Source organism: Emydura macquarii, unplaced genomic scaffold, assembly GCF_026122565.2.
Source record: "Emydura macquarii macquarii isolate MOO-44397 ecotype Brisbane River unplaced genomic scaffold, CSIRO-AGI_Emac_v2 contig_2205, whole genome shotgun sequence".
NCBI lineage: Eukaryota > Metazoa > Chordata > Testudines > Chelidae > Emydura > Emydura macquarii.
This window is the reverse complement of record NW_027132342.1, coordinates 30,077,806-30,103,522: the sequence shown is the minus strand read 5'-3', so window position 1 is coordinate 30,103,522 and position 25,717 is coordinate 30,077,806. Positions and strand designations below refer to the sequence as shown.

General features: G+C 37.9%; 1 protein-coding gene across 1 annotated transcript in view; it reads left to right on the top strand.

Annotated features, from left to right (window-relative positions):
• Positions 1 to 16,429, top strand: part of TMTC3 (transmembrane O-mannosyltransferase targeting cadherins 3) — a 46,857-nt gene extending 30,428 nt beyond the window's left edge. The window contains exons 9-15 of the mRNA XM_067559844.1: positions 1,546 to 1,694; positions 6,200 to 6,320; positions 7,806 to 7,917; positions 9,963 to 10,066; positions 12,292 to 12,461; positions 13,054 to 13,280; positions 14,660 to 16,429. Of these exons, the coding sequence (XP_067415945.1) occupies positions 1,546 to 1,694; positions 6,200 to 6,320; positions 7,806 to 7,917; positions 9,963 to 10,066; positions 12,292 to 12,461; positions 13,054 to 13,280; positions 14,660 to 15,477 (1,701 nt within the window). The 3' untranslated portion in view covers positions 15,478 to 16,429. The remainder of the gene's footprint in view (positions 1 to 1,545; positions 1,695 to 6,199; positions 6,321 to 7,805; positions 7,918 to 9,962; positions 10,067 to 12,291; positions 12,462 to 13,053; positions 13,281 to 14,659) is intronic.
• The last annotated feature ends 9,288 nt before the right edge of the window (positions 16,430 to 25,717 follow it).

Genomic DNA, 25,717 nt, shown 5'->3' with positions numbered 1-25,717 from the left:
GTGGGTGGTTTACCAGTGTCGACTTCCTGATCGATTGAGTGGGTCTACACTGACCGCTCAATCGATCCAGAAAGATCGATCTGGCGGCAGCGAATTTGCCGCCGTCAGTATAGACATGGCCTTAGAGTTACCATTATGTGATGGGAAAATTTGACAACAAAAACTCAGTGCCAAAATAGCCCTAGGATGGCTCAGGACTATGACCAGACTTATCTGAAATCTTCCATACTCTAAATGATGACTTTGGCAGTTTCTGTTTTCAGGTCCACTATATAGTTGTGAGCTATAGCAAATACAAACACAACTGATCATAATTTCTATAACAAACCATTTTAATGGAATGAACATGCACTATTTTGACTTTATAGAGATATTTGGCATGCAAGTTCACTCCATGTGTAATTATAAAAGGTGTAAATTGATTAAAATGCCTTTAAATTAAATTAGTTTCCAAAACTTGTATTTTTATTTGAATTTCAAATGTCTTCTTAAATCTACTTGATTTAAAATATTTTTAAAACCAACACATACATTTTGTACCGTTAGTTTTGAACTGGACAACATGGGTAAGAGTTGAGAGAAATATTTTTAAATGGACAAGAAAAGTTCACAATAATTATTTCACATACTTACAATTGATACTAAGAATTCATATGGATAGCCACGTTTATGAATATGAAGCAAACATAACTGGCCTACATCAAGTTTAATGGTACTTTCAAAGTGTCATTAGAAGAGTTTCATTCTCTTCCTTTAAGTATGACAAAAGCTCTAGGATGGATTCAAAGGCCTACATTAAGCCAGAATCGTATTTTAGAACTTCTTTGATAGAGCTGTTACATTATCAAATTCAGAGGCTTGTGTAATGTATAAGAAAGATAACATTAAGTGTTAGTTTAAATCATTGGCAAATAAGTTCAAGGGAAGCGTCTGGCAAATCAGGAAATTCAGTTAGGGTTCTGATGCACAGGTTTAACAGTACAAGTACTACACATGGATATGGGGCAAAAAAGTAGTTCTGGGAGCCATAACACTGAAAATTCTGACTTTCGTATTAATGAAATGTGGTGATTTAGAACTTAGGACCATCTCCTGTCACTGTTTTTGTATGCAGAATTCCTCACTGAAATCAGTAGTGAATTCTTAAAAATGATGGTATAAAATTGGTCTTGGTTTTGTGGTTTTTTTGTCTTATTTCCTATTGTTTTTAATGCAGTATAAGAATCGCTATTTTAAAGTAATGTTAGCAGATGGATCTTTTTCCCCCACTTTCAACTTATAGACCACCAAATAAGTAAATTGGGAGGCTTCATAAGATACTAAGGAAAAATGGGTTCTTTCTCTTTATAGACTAAAAATTACCTCCTAGCTGAAAAAGATCCATTCTTAGTGTACAGTAGAAATTGCACTTGAGATTTAAGTATACCTAGTTTCCTACTTTTTGTAAGGGTGGTTTAATTTAATTTTTCTATTTCTTTAGGTGGCAGGCACAATTTGTAACCATCTAGTTTGGATTACTAGTTCATGTTTGCTTTTCTTTTCTAGGCACTCTGTTTAATAGTGTTGCCATTCATTCCTGCATCAAACCTCTTTTTTCCTGTTGGGTTTGTAGTAGCAGAACGAGTGTTGTATGTCCCTAGCATGGGATTCTGCATCCTGGTAGCACATGGGTGGAAAAGACTATCAAACAAAAGGTAGGTCAAAATTAGGGTTGTGGGTTTTTTTTGTTTGTTTGTTTGTTTGTTTGTTTGTTTTTTTTTGCGGTGGGGGAGAGTGTGGATTAATTCCATGAATAAAGGTAGTGGACAGGCACAATTAATTAATGTCTGTAAAGTGCTTTAACATTCTTTAGGGTAAGTCCTATATAAATGTTAAGTATTACTACATATTTATCTACTTATTCATTATAAAATGTAGATATGTGGCTCTGCAAGCTTCTTTCATACAGCTCTAACCAGGTGTCTTCTGTCTTTGTATGTTACATCTATTATTCCAGTTCAGGTTGCCTCTTGAGCAAGGACTGCCATTCAGGATGAATTTTATGGTAGTTTTGTGATCTGAACAAATGTTCACAAGGGACTTGGGAGGAGATCCTCGAACATTGTTTGGCTATAGCAGAAGGACAGGACATACTGGATGTGGTTTAATTAGGCCACAAGTTTATTATTAACTGTCTGGGAGTACCTGGCAGATAACTGCAGTGCAGGTAACTCCATGATCGTTTCACTATCTACTGGAGGGCGCTTCCATCAGTCCCCCAACCTTTTCCATCCCGGTTCCCAGCCAACCTGCTGCTGGGACCTTACTATCTCCCCTTCCTTCAAATGAGGGTTAAGGTGGGGCTGTAATGGGGGAGCAGTGTCAACTCCATGCTTTGCCAGTTACAGGAATCCAAACCCTCCCTATTTTCATTCCTTTAACAAACATCTCCTTTAAATCCTATACCAAACTACTTATCACTATCCTTTCCCCTAAGGAGTACCTGCACTGGACATACACCCCATGCTTACAAAATGAGTTGCAACGTCATAGACTAACTCCCTCTTTGTTTGCCCCAACTAAGCCCCCCTGGAACTTCTTGTGGGGAATGTGAAAAAAACCCTGCTCTGCCTTGGTCAATCTGGCAGTGAGGGGGAAATTCCTTCCCAGCCCCAGAGACAGGAGTGCCTAAAGCAGTATCCGCAGCAGATCCTGACCAAACCTGGTATTTCACCACTTTCAAGGGTGGGTACTACTTTGCTTGATCCAGATGAAAGAGGGCTTCCTCCACCCAGCTTATACCTATGTACTCTCCCCCATCTTCTGGTCACCTGGGGTGAGGGTGGAGGTTGGGGGAAAGGACTAGTCAGCATCCTCATGCTGATCGGCTCTGTGTCTGCAGCAACATCCTTGCCTGTGCCCTTAAAGAGGTACACTATTTCCCCGCAGTAAGCCAGACAATGATCTCTCCTCCTCCCCATCCTCCTCTTCCCACCCTAGCTTTAGGTGCAGTGCAGTAATTTTCACTTGTATCCAAAATATTATTTGGACCTACAGTGTCATTCCTTTAAAATGTGGCATTCTTTTGGCTCTTGTAGATTCTTTCTTGCAATGATAGCCATGAAATTCCATCTTTCTTCTGTTTTTTAGGTAGTAATGGTTCCTTTGATTGAAAACAATTTTTGAATAGGGAAAAGCATATTTACTCACCTGCTTATGTTGAAATCTGCCTTTTTTCTATTAAAAAAAACTCACCAGTTAGAGGAACCAATGATATCATGAAAATTGCATCTCAGAGTTAAGGGTCTTTATGTGATTTAAAAAAAAACTTCTTGAACTAAAACTTGGAGGTGAAAGAAGCTACTTTTGCAGGTTTATTTGCAGGATGACCATAGATTCCATACCATTATCACAGGTGCTTTCAAAAAACTGTTCTGCCTTGTGGCAGTGTCTTGCTTTTTAAAGTGTCTGCACTTGTAAGTATACAGAGGTGAAAGGCTAATATACATAATCCCATTGCATCACTTAATATTTCAGATTCAAATATTGTGACGCAATCTTGGAATGCATACCACCACCTTTGCAGAGGGATACTTGAGTGTCTTTGACGTTTCCCTGATTCATTCGCTATCTTTAACTTGAGCTGTTGCCTAAAGCTCTTTATTAGCTTTTGGTATTTCTGATTCTTATGCCTTGCCCACATCTGAGTCAGTCTATTCTGATAAATAAGGATATTTTACAATTGTTTAAGTGTAGAGTGATTGGGTTAAAATTTGTTTTGAGATTGAATTTGGAAACTGAATCAAATGTTAAAAAAGAAAGATAGTCCTTGCCTCCCTCTTTCTTCTGATCCACAAATTGTAAACTCCAAGGATTTGATTAGTTTTATTAAGTTTCTGTAATGTATTGGTGAAAAGCAAATTGGGGCTGTCTTTCAGCTGATAGAAAAAGGAATGGCTACATTCAAAACCTGTTCCTAAGGATAATTTACAGTGCAGTAGGTCTTTCACCTTGTAACCTGAGTGGTGGTCTCAACAGAGTATGGTTCACTAGTGAGCATTTTTTCATAATTTTTATATCCTGTAACACAGATTTATTTTCTTCCAAAAAGTTAGTGTTACTGTCTTTTTTTAAAGTGTATTTCTTTGAAACAAAATATCTTCTGTTGCAGTGCAAAATTCTTTATTTCAGATTATATGCTAATGTTGCGACTAAGTAGACCTAGACTTTCTAAACCTAATAATTACTCCCATCTGTTCTTATGTCAAAGAAACACAAACGTTTAACTTTGTTTTCCTTAGCATTGCTATACACTTTCTAAAGATTAAACACAAAGAAATATAAATTAAGATTTGTTCTAAGGAGAATTTGTTCCAGCTTGACTTGTACTTTTTAGTAAAGGGTGAGTGCTGTCACCTGTACATATTTAACTGCATAGTTTATATAATGTACATATATAATATATTTCAATTTGCTGTATATTTAAAAATTTTGATTACTGGTTTAGTTTTATGAGATGCAGAGCTAAGGATGGACAGCAGCAAGAGACATATGTCTCCCATAGGAGACATTGCACAAACTCCCAGTAGCACCTTTGACTAAGCACTTTTGACCTAGGACTAAGTGACATGAGAACAAATGCCCGATAATGGACGTGAAATTTCCTGCTGTCTGATACCTTGTACCTCCAGAGGCTCTTCCCTGCCCCCTGGACATCATGCGTGAAGGAAGGTTTCAGGTCTCCCTTGGCCTCCGAGGACTCTTCGGACAGGCGCCTATAGGGACTTATGTAAAGAGAGCGGGCGCATTGTGTCAGGAAGATGTGGAAATAGCATATATGTTTTTGAACAGAGAACTTATGATGTTTGGGAAAAGGGGCAATGGTTGATATGTAAGTAGAATAACAAGGCATGTGCCAAACATCACCTTAGTTTTTCTAGGCCAGTGTTCCTTATAGGTCTGCACAGTATCTAGCACATTTTTAATGCTACTGTAATATTAAAAAGCCTTTTGTTTTCATTATGCCCCCTGGGGAAGCAGCAGTCCCTTACTCTTATTCCAAAAATACAGCACATTGGAAACGATTATAGAACACACAGTATCAGAAATAGCTGACAACAGTGAGCCACCACAGGTTGTTTACATTGACAGGGTTGCATAAGATAAAGCTTTCTTAATCCAAACAATACAAATGTGTTTGCAAGAAAGTTCTGTGTCCTTAATAGTTTTTTCCCAGTTGGATGGATTCGGATTTGAGAGCCAAATTATTAGGCTGCTACTATACCTTCTGTATCAAGGTCAGATAAACTAAGTGGCACCCCCAACATACCTAGTCTGGATAGAAAATAAACTGGACAAAACTCTAGGGGAAAAAAGGTTTCTTAGTTTCCAAGGCCAGAAGGGACCACTGTGGTCATCTAGTCTGGTCTCCTGTATGACACAGACTTTAGAACAACTCCAAAATAATTTCTTGATGAGGTGGTATTGAGGAACAGACTGGTCATCTAATGCTAGATTTTCCCCATTATTCCTGATTTCTAAAACTGAATAGAAAGAGCTAGAGGTATGTTAAAACTTTCTTCCATTTAAGAATTTGTAGTTGCCACAGGATGTTGTGATTGTAAATGGACAGGTTGGTCCAGGAGACAATCTCGCCACTCAAATGAGATACAAACTATGTAAAAAGTTGTATAATCTGTGCATTAAACATTTGAATAGAATGGTATAGAAAGGTGATGGAGTAGGTGACCTCATAGGTGTTCTCAATCCTTTTGCTTTTTAAAATACTTGAGTAACTTTTTCATTTGACTTCAGGATCCCATTCATTGCCTTAAATTTGAATTTGACTTTTGAGAGTTTGTCATCTGTAAGGACCTCCCACATTTTATTTCAGTTGTAGAAAATTGTTGTCTTATTGTAATACTTATTTATCAAATGGACATTGTGACATTACAATTGATGCAGTAAGTAACAAAAGTTTGAGGCTAAATATTCTTTTCCTCAAAGTTCAGAGTTTAAATTAGTTACTCGTGTTTGATTGGAGTAAATTACAATATCAAATGCAAAAAATTATCTGTTCTTGCTTTAACTCACCTATGAGTAACAGTTGAACCTACACTCTGGAAGGAGGTAACATATCCCTCTTAGCATAATATTGAAATTGTGTAGTGCTCAGTGTTGACACCCCAATTTTTTTGTTTTGTTTTGTTTTTTTTAACAGTGTGCTGAGAAAACTGTCCTGGGTTTGTCTGTCTGTAGTGTTGTTCACTCATGCCTTAAAAACACTGCACAGAAACTGGGATTGGGAATCAGAGTACACATTGTTTATGTCAGCTTTAAAGGTATAGTATTATGTTTGAAAGTGGCATGGGGGAAGTGTATAATGGATCATTGTCTGGCTATGCCAGAAGGACAGGAGACACTGGATGTGGTTTAATTAGGTCACAACTTTTTTCGTAAATGTCTGGGAGTACCCAGTAGATAAAAGTGTACAGCACAGGTAATTCCATAATTGTTTCAATATATATACCTCGTGGACTTCCGTTAGCCATGCCTCATACCCCATCCTGGTCCCCAGCCAACCCGATGCTGGGACCTTATCATCCCCCACCTCGAATGAGGTTTGAGGGGAGGCTATAAAGAAGAGGGGGCTGGCTCCTTGCTGTACCAGTCGTAGGAACTCCAAATCTCCCTTGTTTCTGCTCCTTTAAAGAATATCTCCTTTAAATCCTTTACCAGTCCATTTTATCTGATCACTGTATCCATTCCTTATGGAGTACCTGTACTGGACATCCATCCCACTTTTACATAATGAGTCACAACGTCATAGCCTAACTCTTGTTTCATGTTTGCCCCAACTAAGCCCCACTGAACTTGTTGTGGGGAAGGTGGCAAAAGGTGGCTTCGCCTTGGCCAATCTGGTGGTGAGGTAAAAATTCATTCTCAGCCCCTGGAGAAAGTAGCAATTCCCAGTGGATCCTGACAAAACCTGGTATTTCACCACTTTAATGAGGAGTGGGGGGGTGCTTCTCTGCCTGATCCAGATAAAAGGACATTTTCCTGTACTGGCATGGACATATATAGTTCCCCCTCTCTCTTCCAGTCACCAGGAGCAGAGATGGGTCAGTGTCCCGACATTGATTTGGTCTGCAGCTGCAGCAGAAAATCACTTCCTGGCTCTATAGCCGTTAAAGGGGCACCAACCTTTTCCAACAAGCCAGACATTGGTCCCCACATTTACTGTGCGTTCAGGTCATTTTAGCCAATTTCTTCAAAATTCTAAGTGCATGATAATATTGGAGAATTGTGGTGTTTGATTTACAAGTTACATTGCATCATGGCACTTCTTATGCCCAAATAATTGCTTCTGAGACTGTTTTAAAACCTGTGTCTCATCTGACATTGCAATTAATGTGCAGGAAAAATAAGGTATTGGGGCTTTTTCTTGATTATGCTACCCCACAGTAAACACACATTTGAAGATATATAACATGGTTGCGCATTTGAACTCACAGATGTATTTATTCCATTGAAAACCAAATCTTTGATGATTTTGAGCCCCAAAAGTAAGCCATCTTTGAAGTAAAGGTGAGGAGAGGGAGTCTGTTTCCTTTTGGATGCCCATTTCCCCTTAAGAATTGTAATATGAATTGGAGCCCTTTTTGGACTTTTATTTGGATCAGATTTGGCAGAGCCTGGTAAAGAAAATAGATCCTGGGCAACAAGTTCACTTTAGTAGATATAATTCGGTAAAGTTAAAAGCACTGTAATAAGTGTTGTGTACTTGAAATTTAATATCTGTATGTTTATATGCCTTCCACATTCAGGTAAATAAGAACAATGCCAAACTGTGGAATAATGTGGGTCATGCTTTAGAAAATGAAAAGAACTTTGAAAGAGCTTTGAGATTCTTCATACAGGCCACACAAGTGCAACCAGGTAAAACTTATTGACTAGTTGATTTTGTTCCACTGTATTCGGCGGTTTTGATGGTTTCTTCTTAATAATTTGATATTCTAAGGGAATCTCTTTTTATAATCTGCTCTAAATGCACCGTTTTCAGAAATTACTTCTGCATTAATTATCTTTATTTCCGTAACTGAACTTTAAATCATGTAATATATTTAATAGGTTGAGTCATGTCATTGACTATGGTGAGATTATTCTAGTAAGAAACATAGACAAGATATTAGCTTATTTCTAAACTTTACTCAGAAAAGATTTGTGGCTGTACAGAAATGCAAGAGTTTTTACCCCTTAAAAGGAATGCAATGTAAGTTGTAACAGAAGTTAATGAAGCTATTTGTCTGGGAATTAATAACACAAGTACATATTCAATATTAACACTAAATGCATAATCCTTATATTTTATGTATTGATATTGTATCAACATAAAGGATTCATGTGATACTGTTATATTTTATTAGTTTTCAAACCTACCTGAAAGGAAAAAGTAAATAACTTTCAGTTTAGCATTCATATATTTGTGGCACACTACACATAAAATTTGGCTTGCTTTTCGACATTTTGTACAATGCACTGTACATGTTTTATTATGTAGGAGTTGTAGTTTTGGAGTGAGTTGTAGCTAATAGTATGGTTGAATGTTTTGTTTGAAATCCAAAGTCAATAAGACGTTCTGAATTTTTCTCTGTGCTATCATGGCTGTTAACAGGGTATTAGCTGTTTAAAAACAAAGGGGAGAGAATGAAAAAGGATTATTGTCACCTAATCATATGTTCTTCTTAAATTACCATCATGAAAGAGAAATTACTAACCAAAAACCCTTATGATCATTTAGCCTCTATGCCAAACTTGTGGATTTGAAATCCACACTTGCTTTCTGTTTTAGTGGTTGGTTTGTGGTTTTGTAGTCTGAAAATGACATCAAACCACAAGTACTATTATTATTTTCAAAAAAGCTTTTAGTCTTCAACTTTATGTAGGGTTTATTTGATTACTTCTTCTGCCTTATTCTGTAAAGTAGACATTAAAAGGCCTCTTGGATTCTGTTTTGGGATGTCAGTGTCCTTTTAAGCTCGAAGAGAATTTTGTTTGATTCAAGACCAGTACATAAGGTCTGGCTCTGTCTGTAAAAGAACTTTGTAGAAATCCTTATAATTTATTCTTTGATAAGTCTGTCACTAGAAAGTCATATAAAAACATTGTCACGTAAGCCAGATTGTCATCCTAGTGTCAGTTCTACTTGAACTGAGGATAGCTATATGGAAAGTACTGCAGTCGTTCACCTCACTCTCTTTCCTAGATAATGTTATCATAGATAGAATCAAAATGTGTGGGATGTTGTAGTAAGGATGCTTAGAAGAGTTTTGTTCAGTGTTCTAATATCTGCTTCTGAGCATTCAGTGCTTTATCCAAGAACCGATTTTAACACTGAGTTTGAAAACCCTAAAGAGGATACACTAATTTGTTATGAATAAATAATTTTGATACAATTTTGCTTATAACATTTTCCTCTGTTGCTTTTTCTTTTGTATATCCGTTTTATAAAAGAGAAAAATTAAGAGTTTATCTCCTGCTTACTCCTAACTTGAAGTCATAATTTTTATATAATCTCATGAGGTGTAACTGCCCCTGTGCAGAGAACCTAAACAAGGCTTATGCACCATTTTGTTTTACTCCCAGTTAGTTACTGTGAAGATATTTCTTCTATTGTCACAAACAGAATTATGATTTCAAGTGAGAAGTGTCAGGAAAAGTTAGAACTTCTCAGCCATTAGATGCTATTTCAGTAAAAAGGAGAGGAAGGTCCACAAGAAGTATGACCAAAATCAATTTCAATTAGAATATTTTGTCCATTTTCCAGCAGGCTTTAGTGACTCCTTAGTACTCCTTTGCCTAATGTCTAAAATGGAGGCATGAATATTTAACACTATTCATGAGGCATAGATTTTTAAAGACACTTATTTGTATGAGATACAAGACGTGAATGGAATATCAAATACATTCTTTTTTTAATTAAGATGATATTGGTGCCCACATGAATGTAGGAAGAACTTATAAAAATTTAAACAAAACCAAAGAAGCAGAAGAATCATATATGATTGCTAAATCACTGATGCCACAGGTAAGTAGTAATGTTTTTTAACTACCATCCACTGAGATCTTTCTTCATATGTCTATACTTACAATGGCTATACTCAGCTAGCACAGGTATAGATAGCAGTATAGATAGCGAGGCATGGCTTAGGCGAGTAAAGTAGATTAGCGTGTCCTACACACCTGAATCCTAGGTTGTATATACCCTACACAGTTCTCTGCACACTCAAGTATTTCCTCCCATATCTACACTGCTGTTTTCATCACAGTGAAAGATGCCAGCAGCAGAGAAGGACTGTAGCCGGGGGGAACCTTTCCCTGCAGCCTTTCACTGCTGTGTGTTGGTAAACATCGCAGTGAGAGTGGATGTAGCCTGCCTTTCTCTCCTGCATGTAGCTGCAAATGTAGACGTCTCAGTCAGGCACTTCATGGATTAAAGATTAACCATAGTGCAGCAAGTGCTTCTGTTGTTTCCTTAATGTATAAAATTGTACACTTACGAATAGTTTAAGGAAGCTTTACTATACTGTCTCAGAAAGGGGTCCAGTCAATCTTATTAGTTTAACAAATATTAGTTTGACAATTGTGTTAAAATGAAAATTTTTAAAACTCTTTATTCTTTGTTACTGTTATTTATTTGCTTTGTTTTGCACGTTCTTCCATTTTGCCCCAAAAAAAAACGCACAGAAGCCCCAAGCTCCACCCTCTAAACAGTACAAAAATGTACTGTTTGCCATGCACTGGCACAATGCTGCCGTTTGAGTTTCCAAAGCTGCAAGAAAATTTTTAACTAGAAAAACTGTTGATTGAACATGTTTAAAAAGCTCTCACATTTCTGTTAGTTAGATTTTAGAACAGTTTAACTACTTGATTTTGTCCTTAATCCGTTATCCAAATTTATACTCAAGGAATACTACTTATTTTAGTAAACTTATTATTCATTCTTTTTTGATAACTTCAAAGTATGTCTAAAGTATGTGATTAAATTGTTGCTGTGTAAAGCAATAACATAAGGATTATTGAAGATCTGATGCAGTTTAAATGTTGTGGCTGTACTGATATCCATATCAGATAAAGTGGCCCATCCAGCTGTCATAAGAAATTTGATGGTACCAAAATAACATTAGAATGGAGAAGAGAAAATTGAAGTTAAAATGCCTGACAGAATGACGGGGGAGATATTTTTTAAGCAGAAAAATACCGATGTTCCTAGTGAGTGGATAGAAAGGGTTCTGCTTGAGACTGTATGTTGGTGGGTAATTATTTGCCAGGTTCCAATTATGTTGTTTAAACTATACTGTCAACTAACTGATATTTCAGCATTAGTTTAAATTTTGTGCCACTGTGTTTTTTAACCTACTGGTAAATTGATATGGCTGGTTTTTTTAAAAAAGGTTCTTGGCATACCAAATTGCACTCTTCTATGGGATGGCAGGGGGGGAAGCAGGGATTTGGTATTTCTATTTATGATGTTTTAGAATGCATATTTTCAGTGCTGACATCGCATTGTAAGTTCAAGTTATATATATTGTGATAAAGTCAGGGCGGATGGCTACGAGAGAGTACTTGAAGGCCGGTATGTCAGCCCTAGAATGGTAAAGGCCCTTTTTCCTGCAGATGGGGAGGTTACTGCAGGTCAATTAGAGGCACCTGGGCCCAGTCAAAGGCTATTCCACCCCTACTAAAGCCCCGCCTCTGCTAGAGAATAGTGGGGAGAGAGACAAGCTGCCAGAATAGGGGGAGAGATTTCCCCAATGCAAGAGACAGTACTACTGCCTACAGTGGGGAACACACAGGAAAACCCAGGTACCGGCTTGGGGGAAGGGCTGATACTGCTCCCCCCCAGGACTGCACCACTACAACTGCAGCTCTACTGAAGGAGTCAAGGAAAGGTATTCCGCTGGGGTGTGGGCGTTTACTTATCATGCCCCCTCCGTGGGTCAGAGGGACATTCCTCAAGCCCAAACCAAGGCCCACCCTGAACACTCTAGGACAGAGACACCAAGGGTAGAGGCAAAGAGACTTGTCCAGCATGGAGCAGATTTACCCCAGGCCCATCCCACCAGGGGAAGCAGCCCTAGCCTGGCAAGACCGAATAGGTGCTTTGCCACAAAATATATATATAAAGAAAGAAAGAATCCTATCTTACCTTGATGATGAAGTTTGCTAAGATATGCATTCTTTCTGATTTGGTTTTTAACTTTCCGTTGATTCATTTTTGGCGTATTTAATTTTTTTTTTTTTTTTGGCCAGGTTATCCCAGGTAAAAAATATGCAGCACGAGTTGCTCCCAACCATCTAAATGTTTATATAAATCTTGCAAACTTGATTCGGGCAAATGAATCTCGCCTTGAGGAAGCAGATCAGTTGTATCGACAAGCAATTAGTATGAGGCCAGATTTCAAACAGGCTTACATTAGCAGGTATTTTTATTGATTTTTGGAAATTGTTTATTCTTCAAAACATACCAAAGTTTTGTTTACTATTACAGAATACCAATAAACAACTTCATTTATTTCCTTGATATCATGTATTTAGTTGTGAGCTGTTTATTTAAGAAAAAAAAAATCTGTCAGCTTACATTTGAAAACAAGATATAGTTTTGTTGGTTGTAGTCAAATATCATAGTTCAATCCTAATTTATGAATTGCTACTGGTACTTTGTCTCCATGCTTATTCTATGGTGGAACTTCATATGGCAGTATGAACCATGTTGCTTTAAAAGATGCTTGCTCACAACATTATTTTCATATGCTCTGGGTTTGGGGCCCCAAACTGAAGCCTGTACAGCAAGTTTTGAAAACGCTCTTCCCTAAATTCCTGTATCTGCAGTGCTGCCTTTTTAAAAGTGCTCTATCTGATTGACTGTCCCTTTTTATAAGAAATCTTTACTCTTCCACCACAGCCCTCATATTTAGGGAAACAAACGGTTAATAACTTTTTTATTATAAAATAAATGTGTATGTTTCCTAGACACATTGATGAAAGTTAAACAGAAGTTTGGTTCCTCAACAGGGGTGAATTACTTTTAAAAATGAATAAGCCTCTGGAAGCTAAGGAAGCTTATCTTAGAGCCCTGGAACTGGACAGAACCAATGCAGACCTGTGGTACAACTTGGCAATTGTTTACATTGAATTAAAAGATCCAACAGAAGCCCTGAAGAACTTCAACCGAGCATTAGAACTGAATCCTAAACATAAACTGGCATTGTTCAATTCTGCACTACTAATGCAAGAATCTGGTATGTTGTTTTGCCTAAAAATTTACTATGTATTGTATTTCTCTCACTCGATCGCTCACACACACCCACACGCTGATTAAGCTTCTAATGAATTCTGTTTTTTCTTTAGAAAACAATGAGTCATATTACCTTTCTCAAGAACTGCTAAAAGGGAAGAAACTATTTCCTGTCGTAATTGACCCTCTAGGATTTTTCAGACCTTATGAAACGTTTTTAGTTGTACCAGAATTTTACTTGTGCATGTAACCCATCTGATGTATGTGCTTGTTTTTAGTTGCCATTTATTTTTCTTATTTTAAGGTATCCTCTTATGCATACAGAACATACATAAAATCCTTGTCTCGAACCAGTTTCCCAAAATGCTCCTACATGTTGATAAATATTTTTCATACATTTTATTTATTTTTCATTGACTTCAGTGGACTTTAAAGCTGGCCTTAGAGAATATCTGCCACTTTTCTATGTGTTGCTTTGTAATGTCAATAGCTAATGTAAATCTAAATACGTTTTCACTTATTTTACTTAATTTCTAGTAGAACTTTTTGAAAAGTATTGTTAAATAAGCCCTGAGTATGCACATGGGCAGTTACTAAGATTATGTGGCAAAATAACTAGTTACAAATTATCTTTTTACTATGGAGAAAAAATGGTGAATGGCCTCTAAATAGGTAATGGCACACACTGGGTATTCTGCGTAAAACTGAGCAAAATCCTATACTACAATATGCATAGTGGAATATTGTAAAAGATGCCATGAACCATAAGTTAGTTTTCACCCTAATCTGATCAGACCCCAACCTCGTTTCAGTGTGTGTTCCAGTATTTAAACAAAAATCATATCTGACAAAATTTGAAACACAACACTTTAAAAAAGTGAAAAATAGATTATGTGAGCTTTCTGTAGTTATGCAAGATTCTAGGATCTTGGGTTTGATATACTTTTGGAAGATATTTTAGTTTGGCTTTGAGATCAGACATGATGATCTAATTGTCCCTTCTAGCCTTAAAATCTATTCTATAACAATAAATTCCACTCCAGGATTGCCTTTGCAAGAGCTATTTGTCCAAACTGACCTTTTTTTGTCCTCATTTTATATGCTCATATCTTCTTCTCAGACTGTAGAGATGTCATTATTTGGATCTGTCATATCAAAACTAAATCTTCTTATTCAAAAAGGGAAGAGTGGTATGATCTAAATACTGCTTTATCCAATGTTTGTAGCCTTCAAAGAAATTAGTAGCATTTTGAGATTACCCCTCCCCTACTATGTAATATTAAAGATTTCTATGTTTAGTATAGGGGTTATGTTAACATTTTTCTGGGCTAGTCTAAAAATGTTTGGAAAAATCTGTAATTAGGGTATTTTCTGTCACTTTAGGTGACCCCAATCTTAGACCTGAAGCCAAGAAAAGGCTGTTAAGTTATGTGAAAGAAGAACCACAAGATGCAAATGGCTACTTCAACTTGGGTATGCTGGCAATGGATGACAAAAGAGATGCTGAAGCAGAGTCTTGGATGAAGAAAGCCATAAGGTTACAACCAGGCTTCCGAAGCGCTTTGTTTAATTTGGCACTGCTTTATTCTCAGACTGCAAAAGAGCTGATGGCTTTGCCGGTTCTGGAAGAGTTATTGAGATACTATCCTGATCATACCAAAGGTCTGATTTTAAAGGGAGACATCTTAATGAACCAGAAGAAAGATATAAGTGGAGCTAAAAAGTGTTTTGAAAAAATCCTGGAAATGGATCCTAACAATGTACAAGGAAAACATAATCTTTGTGTAGTTTATTTTGAGGAGCGAGACTTAAAAAAAGCAGAAAAATGTCTTGTTGAGACACTGGTACTAGCACCACATGAGGAATATATTCAACGTCATTTAAACATAGTCAGAAGTAAAATTTCATTGCTCAGTGCTGCTGAACAGTCGACATTTCCAGCAGATGGGACTGCAGCTGTGGGAAAAAAAAAAATTCCATTTGAAAACTTGAAAGAAGTAAAACATGAACAGAAAACCACCCAGACATTGAATAGTAACATTAACAAAGAACAGTCAAATAGCAAGAAACGAACAGAAAAAAATAACACAGACAAAGAGACCAAAAAAAAATCTACAAAAGAAATCAAAGACATTGAAAAAAAAAGAGTTGCTGCTTTGAAAAGACTAGAAGAGATTGAACGTATTTTAAATGGTGAATAGCCTTTATCATGTCACAATAGAGTGGGGAGGACACTACTTTTAATTATTGCATAATGTTTGATCAAACTGGAAATTAGACCTGGTGCTTTGAAAATGGAAAGAATATTGATAACGTATCATTTAACAATCAGAAAAAGGCTGCTTTACAACACAGAGAATAATCTGTAGAGAAACCCATAACATTTAATCAAGTTTTTTGAGTCAGGGATTGTGGATCTTCTAATGGTGAAAAATGGCATTCTGACACTTAGGATATGTCTACATTTAGCACTTTTATCGGTATAACTTATGTTGCACAGGGTATAAAGAAATACATAAGATACACCAATAGAAGTGTTGATGGGAGAGCTCTTGCCAGTTGGCATAGAGCAGCTGCACGGGAGATCTTACAGCGATAAAGCTGCATCGGTATGACTGCTGCTGTAAACTCTCCAGTGTACATATGGCCTAAAATACTAGTGACCAGAGAGATCCCGTAACAGTGTTCTCAAAGAAGCATCAAAAAAGCTCAATGAAAAGTTAATGGGGTAACTCAGATACACTGCTACTTTATTCTGTATGATCCTATTTTTTATTAACTTTTTCTAAATTTCAGTATGTGTCAGACATTGAAATCTTTCTAGATCTTCACTATGCAGTAAACATCTCTTTGCATTATTAGTGTTCCAGAGCTTAACAAAGAATAAATAACACACACTGCTACGAGTGGTATTTTTAAGTAATTTTTTAAACTATATACACTGATGAAACAACACTCTAAAATAATAATGCAACTGTTTCCTCACCATGGGACGATACAATAATGTTTTAATTGCTCTTCATTTACTTAAAAATCATTTGTACCATTTTATCTAACTGATAAATACAAATCCTGTGGTGCTCTCATGACATTTTACTGTGGGGGTTTTTTTTTGTTTGTTTTTTTCCCCTTAAAAAAAAAAAAAAAAAAAAAAAAAAAAAAGGCATAGGCATCTTTCTCTAGTCACCTGGCTGTAAAAAAAAAAAAAAAAAAAAAAAAAAAATTGTTTTCAAACCTTTGCGGGGGAGAGAGGGTTTGTTTGCTCCTCAGTTCATTGGACACTGACAAATGCATCTTCAGAAACTAGTGTGCTATGCAGTGGTCCATGATGCATTTGTATTGATCCATTCCGTGCTGTAATAATAAATTCTTCACTGCGTATAGTAAACTGGCTTTATTTGCAGTCATTGAACACTGTTTTAATCTTGTGACTTCCCGCATAAACTAATTATAAAAATGATTTACCACTGTTTAGGGCAGTGTTACAATAATTAAGCCACTAAATTCAGCACTGTTTAACATAAGGAAATGTAACTTCTGGTTTACTTCCAAGCGCCATGCTCTTTTGTTTGATATTTTGTCACTGAGTAAGCATGATTTTTATTAAATAATTACTTTAACTATTGAATTTCTAAAAAGTTTCCACTAGTATTTGTCACAAAGCACAAATGTAATTTCTCACATGAAACATTTTGTTTGATAATTTGATCATTGTTTTTATCCTTGTGGCTATGTATATGTTTTTGTTTAAATATACTGTTGATTACCTAAATTGCATATTTGTCTTGCTTTACTATAGGTATGAAAAATGAAAAGAATCATGAGAATCACAGTTTAATTCAATAACATTTTAATAGATTCTCTGAAGCCTTGTTTCTTACCCTTTCATGCAAAGACTCCTTATTTATTTCAAATTATAGTCACATTGGAGTGAGTTCAGCTACAATCAAATTTTTTTTAAAGCTATGAAAACATACAGCTAAATACTATTTCCTGTTTGCTTTCATTATGTTGGTTAGGAGTTCTTCTGTTAGCTTAGTTTCAAATAACATAAATCTAACATTCCTTACTTAATTAAAACTAAATCAGTGAAAAAATTTTAAGGATGATTTTTATTTAAAAAAAATCCTAAATAAGCATTTAGTTTGGCAAATCATCTCTTATTTTATTAACCTGTTGTTTTAGCCCTTCATTTCAAACAAGGAAAGAAAACAATTCTGGAATAAATTAATATTCACATGTAGATGGTGGGCTCTAGATAAGATCACAAAGGGGACCCTGAACACCCATCTTCTGTGCATAGTTAACGGAACTTGGGTGCCTCCACTGCACTGTCCATTCCACCATCTTCTCCCCCCCCCACCCAAAAAAGTTCTTGTGGAGCCTCTCCTTGAATTCCAGGGTCGATGCTAGAAGAGGATGGGATAGAAGATCAATGTGGGGAGGGATTGGAGAGCACATATCTTCCATCTTCCAGGCTTGGGAGGGAGGGGAATGCAAACCTCAGCCTTTTTCCCCATACTTTCTCCTGTCCTCATGGGGTCTTCCATGAGAGGAGATGATCTGAGCCATAATTGTTTTATCTAGTGTAGCTAGAGTGCACCACATCTACAGCAGAAACAGCTTTTATAGGTCAGTTGATGTATAAAATCTAATGTTCTGTATATATTTGTTACATAAGAGACTTTTTCTCTAAAGCCCTTGAGGAGCAGAGGACTTTTAATGATCCTATAAGTAGCCAGTCTGCTTCATGGCATTTCTGTTTAGTCCTCAGATTTGGGTTCTCCAGCTTCTGCTTAGGGTCTTAGTACATCACCTGCCCAGTCACGAAACTTTCTGTTACTGGGGCAGACTTCTGCCTCAAGCAGCAGAAGCCATAATCTTGCTGTATCTGGACAATTTAAGTGTTAATCTCAACACTTGTCTGGCATATTCATTCATTCTTCCCTGGAGGTTCTCAAATGTTTGTGTGTGTGTCTCAGACACCTCTCTCCCAGTATAGATTGGTGCTACTACTGCAATTGTTTACATGGAAAAGTAATAATTTGGAAAGTATTCATGTATTTGTGCTTTTAAAATGAGATTTAACAAGCTAGAAGCAAGGAAAGCAACAACACTGCAGCCAGCCCTCTGCAGACCACCATCAAGTGCTCTGTGGATCACAAGTAGTCCACTGATCTCAGTTTGAAAATCCCTGTTTTATCCTCTCTATAATTGACGTAATTATGGGAACAATGGCTGGTGATGTGGAACTTGTTGGGGGTGCTGACTTGAGGGTTGTCTGTGCTTTCCCTACTCACTTTACAAATCGGCCAATAACAAGCCTAAGACAAAGAAACATTAAACCTAAAAGCATGTCTATCTGCCTGACATCACTTCTAGACACATACGAGAGGTAATTCTGCTTGACCCCCTGTGACAATCAGGGCTCAGACACCCCAGGGGACGACAGAAGGTTTAAACTCAAAAAATTTTAAATTAATTGACTGTAGACAATGTTATTGTAGTATGAAGCATATCAAGTAAGGTCTTTTATGAAAGCTTGTAATGTTGTGAACCTAATGATTGTTGGGAAATGTAACTGCTCATAACCCGTACCACAGCTTCAACTACACCTCACAGCAGGACAGTGAGCAGTCAAACTGGCAGAGGTGAAACCGGCTTCAAGTAAATATTCATTTTGTAGCCCAGGAAAAGATAATGGTGGACCATTCAAGTTAATGGGAAGATGTTGAGACCCAAGAGGGAATTTCCCCCAATCTGAATAATCATGAGTTACCATGGCAGGGGAGAGGAGAAAAGACTTTTTAAAAGAGAGCTTGAAACTGAAGTTTCATCCTGAAACTGAGGGACAGACATTTGGTGGGTGCTATCCATGAAGGGCTGGATTCCCTCTATGGCAGGAGGTACAGTGGGAAACTAGTGTTCAAAGGCAATAGGTAATTTGTATTAGAAGAGGGATTTTATCTAATATAGAAGTGTAAAGCCTAAGATTGCATTTTTGTGTTCATTTTCTGTGTAACTTGTACGTGTTTGCTTTCCCTTACTATTTTATCTTTGAGTCTGTGGGGTTTTTTATTAAATAAACTCTTTGTTAATTTTTACCCCAAACGGGTCTCTCATGTGCAAACTGTGTGGTGTGTGTGTGTGTGCCAAAGTAAGTTGGTGTGTGAGGATCTGGTTTCACACCTTCCTGTGTGACGAACCAGAGGAGAAAAGTGATAGTGTCTGGTAGTTAAGAACTCAAGATCAGAGATTGGGACTGGAATGGCTGTTGGTGTCACCCTACAAGGAATAACTAGACTGATGGAAGTGAGGGTGAGACCTTGTGCTTATGGGCAGACTGTTGGTATCAGGGGTCTTAACCAAAGCTGCACAGCATAAAGGCACCAAAGGCTACAGGGCTGGGTTACAAGGCTTCATTTTCTCTAAATCTTGCCCTTTAAATTGTAACTAACTGGGAGCAGAGTGTATTTATTCAAATTTAGACCTCAACCAGTACTCCGTTTGATGGATCAGGGTCACCAACCCAGTAAGTTGCCACCCCACCATGGGAAAGGTTGAACAAGAGCAGGAGGATCCCCATGGAGAGGAGAACTCTTACAGCAAGCTCAGGGATAAGTCTGGTTAACTTCAGAGACTCTGGGTCCCAAAAAGGCAAAAAGCAGTGTTCCTTTTGTAAGGCAGCAGTTTTTATAGTTAATGAGCAAGTGTGGCAAAAACCAGGCTTTCACTCCTTTCTCCACAACCTTCCCACTCAGAGAGTGTCAGCTGGAGCTTTTCCCCTCGGACAGTGCTCTGTCCTTGCTCTGCCACTCACCTATCCTGCAGCATGTCTGGACATGAGAGCTGCCTGTCCTGTGAAGCCCTGGGTCTGGCTGCCATGTAATGCAAATTGTGCCTGCCTGGCTTTCGGCCGAAGGACTCTCGCTTTGCCAGGGATAGGGGCTTAGAGTTTGAAAAAAGGGAAGGGGGTCTCGTACTACCCTTCGCCAGGCTGGCTCCACACTCGAGTGTCAGGAGGGTCTTAGGCAGTCTATTCCCAGAACATGAGGGTGCCATGAAGGTCCGCCATCTTGGGATGGGGAGGTAAGTGAGGAATCTCTTCCCATGCTCCAAATGACTCTAGATTAAAGCCTGAGTGGTGCTAGGCCTCTCTTAAAGCACTCAAATGGGTGTGAGCAGGCAGGTCTGGCCTTAGGAAAAATGTCGCCTGGGGTGAACTTGTATTTTGGTGCCTTTCTTTGAGTTTGAGAACAGCATGGGGCGTAGGGTGCAAGAACCAGCTCCTGGCCCCGGAGCCTGGCTGGGATGCACAGGGAGGAGTTTCTGAGCCGGGGGCTCCCCTGGTTGAACATCCACCTGACCACCTACCAGGAAATGAGTAGGTGTATGGCTATCGCCCATGCCTGCGGGAAGTGGGGACCCAGGGGTTGGTCTGCTGGTTCCTCAGGAGTGAGCCCTGCTGCCTGTGCTGCCCTGCTGCCTATGGCTCCCTGACAGGCTGGCAGCTCTGAGAAACAGCATCATCTGCCCCCCACCCAGCTAGCCAGATACTCCAGCTCTGAGCTCACCTGAACTCAGTCCCACTCTGGCAGCCCAGGCCCACCACCTTGTGCCACTTGGTGGTGCCCCTCTGACCACAGTGCCCTGGGTGGATGCCCATGTTGTCCAACCATAAGGCTGGCCTTGCTAGCAGGGCTGAGGAGCAGACAAGCGTCATTTCAGGCTTCTGAGGCTATTTAGTAGGCTGTTCCTACAACCAAGGTGTTTCTTCCTTTCTCCCTCCTCAGCTGAGTGGTCCCTACACCAGAATGAATAATCTCTTCTGTAAACAGCCAAGGGAAATACCACACCCACCCACCAAAACAAACAAACAAATCCTGCATAAATCACCCAGGACAGGAAACCAGTGGTTTGCAAGGAACTCATTAAAATATCTTGCCCTTCAAGCATTGATTAGATACAGGGTTTCCCATACACGCTTCCTTTGAAAACATCATAAGATTGAAATGGGGACTTCTAGTTAAAATCAAATGTTAAACTAAAACTTTACATAATAACAAAGATATTTGAATTTGTTTTGGGGCCTTCGTGGTATAGTATACTATGGTGTAGTAGTAGCTCCACCAGTGAAAGACAGTCACACCTTCAGAAGAGGACTTCCTTCTAAAAGACCCCATAGATGATAAAAGCAAGGATACACTGCACAGAAATTTCAGTTAAGTGCCTTCAAGATAAGGACTGAGACCCTGAACGTGATTCAGTATTCCATTATAAGGAGGAGATCTAGTTATTATAACGTCAAAAGCATGTAAAGTACTTTATAAACATACATACATCCAGTGCGCCATAAACAAAATATATTTTATTGGTAACTCCATGGAAACACAGACAAATAAAAGAAGATACATGAGGGCTATTGAAAGTAGCATGGGATTGGCACTAAATTTAGTCACAGAGTAGTGTCTGTGATAGATACCTGTCCTCCAGTCCCATGTCTGTACAAGTGTCAGTATTACTGGAGAGGAGCTGTGGATAAAACAGTGGTTCTCATCCAGCTTGTGGCCCAATCAGCACACAGCTGCAGCCCTTGTAACATTCTGAAGCACCATACAGGTAGTATATATATTGTGTGGATGCGGCCCATCTAATACATACAGAGCTGCACATGTGACTCACGATGGTAAATAGGTTGAGAATTACTGAGATACAGGGCTAGTTAAATATTCCCACCCTCAGACACAGTGGTTGCAGCTCCTTGATCAAGTATCACCTAGTCCAAGTATACATTAGAGCCTTTGAGGAATAATTGTAACTTATGCCACTGATGCAAGGTCCCTTGTGTTTAGTGAAGCTCTGCTCTGTCACACCCCAACAGGCCCCCATCTTGGCACCCACTGGAAGTAGGGCAGTAGGCAACTCTACCACCACTTCCTCCTGCTTAGCTTGTGTTTTCAAATTATCTGCTGGCTATTTTCAGCCAGTGTATGTTCACTTTGCACTGCTAGAATGGAGTACAATGAACTTGAGAATCCAGTCCTTAGTTTATAGGCTCATGAAGTCCAAGAATCTAATGTCTGCATTTGACTTTGTTGCTTACTTCATCCTTTGGCCAGCTCACACATCGTGTTAGTCTTTAATAAGCATATGGCTTCACTTTCCTGAAGCTAATGGGAATTGCAGGTAATCAGTATCTCTGAAAATCAGGCCATGATTGTCTAGAAATAAAAATGAATTAAATTTCTTCTGATTCAGACATACCAGTAAGAACATCCTTTCAAATTCACATTTCTCCCAGAGGCTGCCTTTTTACCCCATCCTTCAAGGATTGCATAGTTATTAATAAATTGTGCTCTGGGTGTTTCATAATTATTCTAGAGCAGCCTTGTCTGCACTGAAGAAGTTTACAGCATACATTCCAACCAAGTCATCTGAAACTAGAGTTAGAATCAGTGTGAGCCCTAGTGTAGATGAGGCTCCTTCAACCAGACCTGTTTTTATCATAACATTAGCTAAACCTGCTGCAAAGAAGGCTTAACTAAGGCCTGGTCTGCATGGAGATTTTGTAGTGTTATAACTTCCTCGCTTAGGTGTGTGATTTTTTTAACCAATATAGTTCCACTGGTGTAACTCTAGTGTTCATGCAGTTATATCTGTACAAAGGTGTCATATACTGGTATAACTTATAGCCTTTCTGGTACAGGAATATATTATGCTGGTATAAGCACCTTTATATAACTGCAGCCACACTAGGTGGATTGCATTGCTTTAATTATATCAGTATAGTTAAAGTGGTTCAATTTTTGTGCATAGACAGACCCTTACAGTGGTGAAATGTTACCTGTTTCATGTATGTTGGAGTTCCCACCAAACAGTCATGGAAAGCTTTTGTACTTTCCCAATATAGACATTGGATTCAGTTCTTTTCCTAATATTCACATTTTCATACTAGGAGTTAGAAAGATATCAGCTAAAATAAATTTATCTGAGTATTAAAATAATGCAAGCTGATTAAGTACACATCTACTTAACATGCATTTTTGGTTCCTATGTACCGATATGTCCAATCCTAGGGTGTTACCTTTTAAAATTGTTAGCTGTGTATTTTTAATTATATGCCCATTCATCCACAAACAATAGGGGTAGGTGGGGAAGGAAATGCAACAATTACAGGATGTTTTACACAAAAAGATTAATAACAATTTTGATTTTGAAATACATTCTTGGGTACATTCTCACCTTTATTTGATTTGCAATTGTAAGCACAGTCTTATATGTTTGTTGCATGAGATTATCAACAAAATTTCTGAAGAGGAGAAAATGCACTGCTAGCAAAGAACTAGTAGAGGTCTACTGTGACAGTTGACTATCTTATTGAAAGGGAGTTTCTTTGCATGTTGACTATTCACTGTTACTTGTACTTGTAATTTTTCTCCAGCCCAAACCCAAGTTCAGGAGTAATGTGTGGAGTACAGGGTTGTGTGTTTAGTGATTTTACACCAACTCCTCCTCTCAACTTGCGTAGTTACAGCTTTTAGTGCGTGGGTGCATTTCTGTTTATCAGCTCTAGAAATATCAAAAGGCATATCTGGCTGTGCCAGTTCTGGTGGCTTTTAAAGACTTCTCTGGAATTAAGAGCATACCCTTTCATTAGCAGACAATGAAGGCATGAATATATTATGTGGGAAAGTGTAGGTGTTTGAGGGAAGCAAAAATATATAAAATAAACTGCCAAGCACTCTTGAATTATCATGAGATGAAAGGTACACAATTACTGCTTTGTTTAAAGGTGATATCAAAATACGGAAAAAAATCTCACTAAATTACTCTACCAAAGTAAACAATTGATAAAACAAGTACAAAAGAATCCATTGAATACAATGCTTTTCAATTCTCTTTTCTAAAGCAAGCATACAATGATTTTTGTTCAGTATACTGATCAATTTAGCACATTCACAGAATAAATTATTTTAAATACACAAAGGAAATGGAGAAAAAGAAAGCTGTTGTGTAAAAGTAAATGGGTAAGAAATTCAGATGCCATACAAAAGCACATGAGAGGCAAAGTGGACTATTGAGAATGATTATCCTAATAGTAGGTACTTTGTTGATTGCACGTATTCAGAATTGAAAGATAAGCCCTATCGGTGATCTTTAATTGGACAGTTATAACATGGTGCATTTCTGTTCCCTAACATAACACTTAGAATCAGGGTTCTTGGGCAAATATTCACATTTTTAAAAGTCAGATTCACTGGCCATGGATATTCCTAGGATGTACTGTTTCAATGACCACTCCTGATAAATGAATTTTGCTATATTATTCATGGAAAATAAATGCTAAAGAGGCATAAAACCCACTGGAGTTAATTAATCTGAAACAAATGCAAAAGCATTTTTGCATCATTTGCTCTGCTTCATTTTATTTTATTGGCAAATTAACAGACCCTCATGGCTAGCATCATGTTCAATTTTTCCTCATTTCTAGTGATGCACTACAAATTTTCTCTAAATACTCAGCTTTTAAATTAAAAAAGAAAACTCTAGAAACCACAGAACAGGCTGTTAACTACTCACGGGTCAAGTTTTTAATTCTATTGAAAGTTTAAAAACAATTTGTTGTTTTCATCAGTTTTCCATTTCCTCCCATCTTTACTTCTCAAGCTCCTTATTTTTCTTCTGTATGTTCGCCACCTCACCCTCTTCCCTCTTTGCAACATCTTTTCCCCTGAATAACAACAACTTGTTTGTTGACATGAGCATAAAATTGGCAAGAACGGGTCTGTGATCATTCCATTAGGGATAATGTAAAGAACTCTGATCTGTGCAGTGAAGAATAAATTTTAAACAGCTGTCTTATTTGAGTTACCTAATAACAAGAGAATACAGTTATCTCAGCTTTACTGGGCATCAGCTCTAAAATCCTTTGGATGTCTCCCCCACAGCTCTCTTGCCATTCGGAAAGTAATTAAACTTTAAACCCCTGTACTCAATAATTGCCTGATTACTGATAAACTCCTCTGGGTTGAAAACCTTATAGGATGTTTTCCCGACATGCTAATGGATTAGCTGGTCCTCTAATTCTGGGAGGTACAAGAGGCTGCAGCCTGAAGGTGGTCCTATTGTATCTAAGTGTGTGGACTGCACCTTTCTTAGCTTGTAAGTATGTTTAGCTCCTATTTTGTTTCCCTTAGAAACAAAAGAAAGGAAAAACTATGGTAGTAACACATTTCCACATCAGTTATTCTAGAGACAAGAGCTTGTATGGAGGAAAGAAAACCACCAGGGAAAGGCAGGGGACATGGAAAGGAAAAGGAAGAAAATAAATGAAAGGGTTTAAGAGCTTTTTTAATATATAAGCTCCTATTTCTTCTTACATGTAATCTTTTGCTGAACGGAACAAGAAACTTTGCAACTTGAGTACAGGAAACAGAACAC